At 41.3% G+C, this 7,032-nt stretch overlaps 1 protein-coding gene across 2 annotated transcripts; it reads left to right on the forward strand.

Annotated features, from left to right (window-relative positions):
* The first annotated feature begins 1,510 nt into the window (after window positions 1-1,510).
* LOC137943241 (uncharacterized) lies at window positions 1,511-6,674 on the forward strand. 2 transcript variants are annotated; one of them, XM_068788936.1, is made up of 2 exons: window positions 1,511-3,529; window positions 6,571-6,674. In XM_068788936.1, the coding sequence occupies exon 1, from the start codon at window positions 1,776-1,778 to the stop codon at window positions 3,492-3,494; it is 1,719 nt and encodes a 572-aa protein (XP_068645037.1). In that variant the 5' UTR covers window positions 1,511-1,775; the 3' UTR covers window positions 3,495-3,529; window positions 6,571-6,674. The 2 variants fall into 2 exon arrangements, with proteins under 2 accessions (XP_068645037.1, XP_068645035.1); XM_068788934.1 differs by lacking the exon at window positions 6,571-6,674 and adding an exon at window positions 3,843-4,473.
* The last annotated feature ends 358 nt before the right edge of the window (window positions 6,675-7,032 follow it).

Below are 7,032 nucleotides of genomic sequence, written 5' to 3' on the forward strand. Positions count from 1 at the left end.
TTGGGAAAGCCGAGCAGCGCCGAGTGCTACGGAAAAGCGAGGGATTACCAGCCACCAGTGCCGGACCGCCCCCTGATACAGAATTGGACCAGAATAACCGACCATAGAATTGAGTAATCGGATAAACAGGTAAAAAAATGACTAATTCATAATTACCATAAAACTATTAAAATAAATTATTAAAATATTTAAAAGACTAATATTTCTTAAATTAAGTTAGCCTCAATATAAAACTTTTTTAATTAAAAAAATTTTAAAATTATAAAAATATTTGTCTTTATTTGAATAAATTTTAGAAAAATAATAGTAATTAAATAGTAAAATAAAACTATAGAAGCATATCTTTTATTCGAACGACCAAGTAAACAAACAAGAAATAACCTTCCTTTTTATAGAATAAATAAATAAAATAATATATAAATAACTTTATTATTATTATTTTATATTATTTTTATTTTTATATAAAAACATATTATTTAAAAGATATTATTTTATAATTATCACTCTATCTATTCTATTATTAAAATTTAATAAAAATAAAAATAAAGATTAATAATAGATGATAAGGTTAGAACTAAATATAAAAAAAAGAAATTAAAATTAAGATTATAAGATTTGAATTAAAAGTAAAAAATAAAATAAAAAGTAGATGGTGAGCAAAGAAGCAGGTGAATGGTCGAATTGTGTGGTCATTAGGTGTATTTATTTTTGTTTTTTAATTTATAAAAAAAAAATAGAGTGGAGGAAGTGGACATTCTTTGGAATATTCCTGGATCTTGGGAGCATTCGTATTTAGGAATAAATAAAAAAGAACACCGCCCATCCGCCACGTAAACAGTAAATCTATTGACAGAGAATATTCGCCTCAGGATATTCTTGAGTCGTTAGTCGTTTGAACGGAGACGTCTAAGTGAAATTTTATTTTATTTAATAAATTAAATAATACGGAAGTAATTCATTCTGGTTGAAAATATTAAATCTCTTCTCTCAATATATATAATAAGATTTAATTTTTTATCTTCTTTGATTAATTAAATTAATATATTTTTCTATGAATAATACCAGATGATTTAAGTTACCATTATCGGGAGATAAAATATTTTAATTTTTAATATTATTTCATATTTTCTTTGCATAAGTTCATCTTGTCTCATTGAATCTCCATGGAATGTGGTTTAGATAATAAATAAATAAATATTAGTTTATTCGAGCATTAATGTATTGCGTGATAGCCCATGTTCGACCCGATTCAACAAGGTACAACCCTTGTTGGTGACACAAAACCGGACTATAAGGCCCATGGACTGTGCTGCACAAAGGTTACTTTAAGTTACAGTCTATCATGTCCATGGGCTGATAAACGCACAACAAACCCTTGGTTGCATAAAACCCATAAACGCTCGCCATCACCCGTTTGTCGCCGAATCCGGCATCCGGCATCCGGATCCGCTTCATCTTCTTTCTCTCACACAGTGCCACTGTCACGCTGTCTGGCTTCGTTTCGCTTTAATGTGATAAACACCCTGTCAGAAGCTCTTCCTCCCGCCCTCTTCTCCTTCTTCCCCTTTCCTCTTCTTGCCCTTTCCCTTTCCCTTTCCTTTCCCACCAAGCAATCCCCGCTCTGTTCCGCCGGTCGTCCGTTCGGTCGTTGCAACTCTACCACCAGCTAGCAGTCGCTTGCTTTCTCTTTCTCCTTCTTCTGTGACTTCTTCATTCCCTCCATATGGTTCCTCTCACTAGTCGTTATCTTCTTCTCCTCTAGCTGCAGGCGGAAAATGCAAATGCAGGGCTCCTCGACGGCGACCACCTTGGATCTGATTCTCCACCTTCTTCCCGTTCTACTCCTTCAGTCCCTCTCTCCCAGAGCCTTCACTTCCCGCTGGCACTCCATAAGCTCCAAACTTTCCCATCTCCAGTCCTCCGTGTCGCAGATTGACGCCCAATCATTCTCCACCCAGAGCAATCCCCTCCTCCAGCTGCTCCTCCCCAACCTCCTTTCCACTCTCCAGAAGACCCATTACCTTGCGCAGCTCTGCTGCGGGGACCCGCCTTCCACCGCCCCCACTATCGGGAAGCTCCAGCTGCAATCCGACCTTGATATCGCCTCTTCTTCGATTTCGCTTCATCTCCACGACCTCGACCTGCTGCTAAAATCCGGGCTTCTCTCTTCTACCGCCGCGGCTATCGTGCTTTCCCACCCGGCCTCGGGGTCATCCATGGAGGACTTGGCGTTCTTCGTTCGAGACGTCTTCGCGCGGTTGCAAATCGGGGGATTAGAGTTTAAAAAGAAAGCACTAGATTCGCTCCTCCAGCTTCTACACGAAGACGGCCTCGGCGACGGCAAGAATGTCCATGTTGTCTCTGATGAGGGCGATCTCCAATACTTGATCCACCTTCTCGATGCCGGCAACTACCCGTCTTTCATCCGCGAACAGGCCGTTTCCGCGGTTGCCCTTCTCGCCGCTGCGTCGGATTCTGCAAAAAGGATTCTTTTTGAAGAAGGAGCGTTGGGCCCTCTGCTGCGGTTGCTGGAGTCTGGCTCCTCTGCCGTCAAGGAGAAGGCCGCCGCGGCCATTTACGCCATCACCTCCGACCCGGAGAATGCATGGGCCATCTCGGCTTACGGAGGGGTCCCCGCGCTTGTCGATGCCTGCCGGTCAGGCTCCCCCGCGACGCGCACCCACGCCTCCGGCACAATGATGAATGTCGCCGCCGTGGAGGACGTGCAGCACGCGATGGTGGAGGAAGGCGCTGTCCCAGTTCTGGTCGAGCTGCTGGCTGCCGAAGGCCCCACTCCGGGAAATGCGGCGAAATGCCTCTCGATTCTAGCTTCCTGCAGCGACGAATTCCGGGTTTTGATCGAACGAGAAAACGGGTTGCTGAGGCTTCTCGAGTTACTGCAAGAAACCAACAATCCGGACACTCTAGAACACGCTCTGCGAGCAATTTACGCCCTTTCCCCTTCGCCTTCGACAGCAAAAGCTCTGTCGTCCTCGACAGCATTCCTGCTTCGGATAGCGGAGTTAATCAAGCAAGGGAACCACATCCTTCAACAAATATCTGCCTCCCTCATTTGCAGTCTTTCCCTCAACGATTCCTCCAAGCTGGCATTCTCCAGCAGCATGGGTTCTCTTGTGAAAATGCTGGAGTTGCCAAAGCCGGTTGGGCTGCAGGAGGTCGCAGCTCGGGCCTTGGTGTCATTGCTCGTGGTGAGAGCGAACAGGAAGGATTTTGCGAGGGACGAGAAGAGCATTACAAGGGTGGTGCTGATGTTAGATCCTAAGAAGGAAGGGGTATGTAAGAAATTCCCAATGATGGTGGTTTCGGCTCTGTTGCTGGGCGGAGCTGGCGCACGGAAAAGGCTTGTCGCCGATGGTGCCTGCCAGCATTTGCAGGCGCTTGCAGACATGGAGGTCCCCGGCGCCAAAAAATTACTGCAGAAGCTCACCGGAAATCGCTTGAAAAATATCTTCATCCGGGGTTGGAGGGACTAGTCCCGCTTCAGTGACTGTACTAACCCAAGAAAAAGGTCAGTGAAAGTTTCCCCTATTTCTGCAAATTTTTTACTTGTTTCTTTTTCAAGTTTTTCCATTTCTTCACTGATTTCAATCAGTTCACATCTAGCTGATGAGACCTCCTGAATTGGTAGTCCTATCTGTGGACTGGAAGTGGGAAAAAAATCACGAATTGGTGTGATCCCAGTTCCCACTCAGCATTGGGAAGTTCATACTTTGATTTCATGAGTTCTTTTAGCAATAAAGAACTAGAAAAAAAAAAAAAAAAAAGGAAAAGAGTGTCAAAGGGAAAAGTTTTTATATGGGTCCGCTGGATCTGTTTTCCAGGTATTCGTTGGAACTCGATCTAACTGTCGCTGTGGAAACAGATTTTCCCGCGACAAAAGAAACACCTCCATTGATATTCTATTAATATTATATGTTATTACTGTTCGAGAGATTACATACATTAAAGAACGACAAAACTCATGAGGAAACAGTAGCAGCAGAAGAAAAGGAAGAAAGAAGAAGAATGGAGTTTCTACAGCTAATATTATATGACTAATGGATGCGGTTTTTTAGGGAGTATCCTGGGTTCTTTCTTATATGACAAGTCTTTCCATTTTCAATTTTATTTTATTCGTTTGACATTTTTCCGCCATTAGAGGAAAAAGGGTTGATGGTAAGGTGTGTAGAAACAAGCGTCTAAACTACAAAGTGTGATGTTGTTAGGATCTTACAGGATGTGGAGTGATTTTCCCTCGTTGCTTTTTTGTTCTTGTTTGTTTGTGAATTGTGATACTGTACAATATTCAATGAAGCCACCAGTTTTTTTTTGTTTGGCTAAAGTCACTGTAATTTTTGTAGTCTTGAGTTGGTTGGTATGTCTTGAGTGTTCCTGTAACTGCAATGCAAGAAAGATACAAATGCTTCTGAGTGAAGTATCATCAATCAATGTCATAGGTGATATCTTTCTGTTTGTTGTTGCCATTTGGCTCTGCCTCCTCTGTTTTGCTTTGGTGGAGGAAATTGATGTTCAAGAGAATATTTTTTCCTCCAGTTATGTGGGTCACCATCTTCTTTTTCCATTTCTTTTCTGGGTTCGACTGACATTGAGATATCTGCTGCATTTTTGGTCATGATGGGGATGTTGAAATCAATTTGCTCCAAGTATGATAACTTGTATTCAAGGGAGAGAGATGAAATGATGGGTGTTCTAAAATGGCAGACTGAAAGAAAAAAAGAAGAAGAAAAGGAAAGCCCTTTTGCACAGTTTAATCCTTAAATTCTAATCTAATGCTAGTTGGGAGAGTGGGACAGGGACCTCCTCTGCAACTGACTCATCTCTCCTACTAACATTTCGATCATGGAGAAAGTGGAATAAAGTTCTGTATCCATTTAAAACATCAGCGACGTCTTTGGTAAGCAGTGGAAGAAAAGGGGTGTTCTGGTGACTTCTGGGTGGCTACAGACCGCTTGTTGTACCGGAAATTGAGGAGGAAATAATGGTGGCGGAGACGGAGAGGTGGTTGTTCAATGTTCATGCCACGGCTTGTTAATATTTTATAGTCCAAGACTGGAAACTGAGAAGAAAAAGCACATGAGGTGACAGGGTAGTGTGGGCTCTCTGCCTCCTCTCTGCTTTCTGGAGCGGAAAAAAGAACCTAATTTCTTACAGAACCCATGTATTTCTTCTTTATTCCTCGTGAAAAGCAGTAAAGAGATTTGCAGGTGGAGAGCTGTAAAGCACCGTGGCTTGGGAGCATCTTCCTGTGAGCTCTGCTTCTGTCTTCTCCCTCCATTCAATTTATTCCACAGGCTTCCCGCCACCGCACGGTCTTGAAGTCTCAGTCCCTTCCTCCCTGAGATCTCATTCAATTTTTTTCTACTAAATAACTTGGCAATCAATTAGCAAACTCCTTGGAAATTAATGTTAAGAAATTGTTAAACGAACCTTAAACCTTTGAGATTAAACCTCATTTCCACAAACTTATTCTTAAATGAACATATTATTATCATCCCACCCATTACAGCGCGCCTTTCTGAAGGCCTAGAGTGAGATCCTTTCTCCTTCCCATCCCAAAATTTTTGAGCCAGGAGTGGGTTCACCAACTCTTTCTTGTCATTTGTCAAACTTTTAGAAAATTAAACTTGAATTGTTAACTAAAAACACAAATTTTAACTGATTAAGACTAATCAAGAATGTCAAAAGTAGTTTAAATCTCTGAAAAAGAGGAGAAGACAGGACATGCGAGGAAAAAGCTTTGCTGCCTCTTCTTCACTTGAACTTTCTTGAAGAAAGAGAAGTCAAAACAAAAAGGAAGCTGCAAATTCATCCCCTTTTTTGGGCTTTTCCACATACAAAAGCGATGCTCTTTCGCTTTCATTTGCATGAAGCATGGAAACCTGCTTGGCGCGGACAAATATATATACCAGGAGTCTCTTTTGTTCCCCCAATCTCTTTCTTCCTTGATACAACTCAAATCCCTCTTAGTTAATTTTCAGATTAGGTTTAAGGTTAATTCAAGTCAACTGAACCAGGCGTAATCATAGAAATAAAGAAGTGGATTATGCTCTTTCTGTCTGTCATTTCAAAGTCACGATGACAACTGAAAAAGATTTAACATATGGAATAGAAATGGAAAAATTGCTTTCTCATTGATAAACCCATGTTAAGTTTCTCACAGATTATTTATGCAAGCCAGAGATGAGCGGCGCTATTCCTTTATTTTCTTGACTGCCCCGTCAATCGGGGGATTAGTGGGGATCATTTCCCGGTTTTTCACAATGTGTTCAGACCAGTTTTTCTACTCTGGAAGTTTGAAAAAGGGCGAATCAGTCATGGTCTTATAAAATCATACACATGGGGCCTCCTTCCAGACTGCAAATAAATGTCTCACCTCAAGCTCTTGACTAAGAGGCACTCAACATAAGTTGCTGATTCTTTCAGAGAGATGTTGATAGCTGCTAACGATTCATCAGCTTTGAACTTATTTATGTTGGGTTCAACATCTAGCATTAAATAATTCAAAGTAGTTTCAAAAGATTGATCAACTTCGTTGGGCTTTTCCTGCAGAAGAATAAACAAATATTTCTTTTCAAGCAGCAGGAGTTGGACTCACACTTTATAAACTCAAACAGAAGCAGTGTTTCCTTATTGTTAGTGACCTGCAAAAGGATTCAAAAGTGGCAGCATAAAACAAGCACAAGCAAAAGAGCAACTCTCCTCATCACTTTCCTCAAAAATTAATCAGGGGAAGGAACCGATCCCTCAAGAAAAAAGCAGGAGATGAGAAGTCCTGAAGATCAAGACATAAAGAAAACAGGATTCAAGAACTCAAAACTCCAACACTGTACAATACTGATTATTTTCCATGGCAAGATATAAACAAGGAATACTACTCCTTTCAAATAAGATACAGCCTCTTTCTGCAACAAGTCTAACATAGAACAAACTTACAAACTCAAACTTTCGAAAGCTCCCTGGTACCTTGACATCATGCCATAAAACTGGCATTGCAAAAACTAGCCATGATTA

Source organism: Aristolochia californica, unplaced genomic scaffold (genome assembly GCF_029961685.1).
Source record: "Aristolochia californica isolate CCGP_79_NKW_82.1479 unplaced genomic scaffold, dmAriCali1.0.hap1 SCAF_10, whole genome shotgun sequence".
NCBI classification, from domain to species: domain Eukaryota; kingdom Viridiplantae; phylum Streptophyta; class Magnoliopsida; order Piperales; family Aristolochiaceae; genus Aristolochia; species Aristolochia californica.

Excerpts from the sequence above, each read along its gene's own strand:
- LOC137943241 (XM_068788936.1), top strand. The coding sequence starts at position 1,776 with ATGCAAATGCAGGGCTCCTCGACGGCGACCACCTTGGATCTGATTCTC.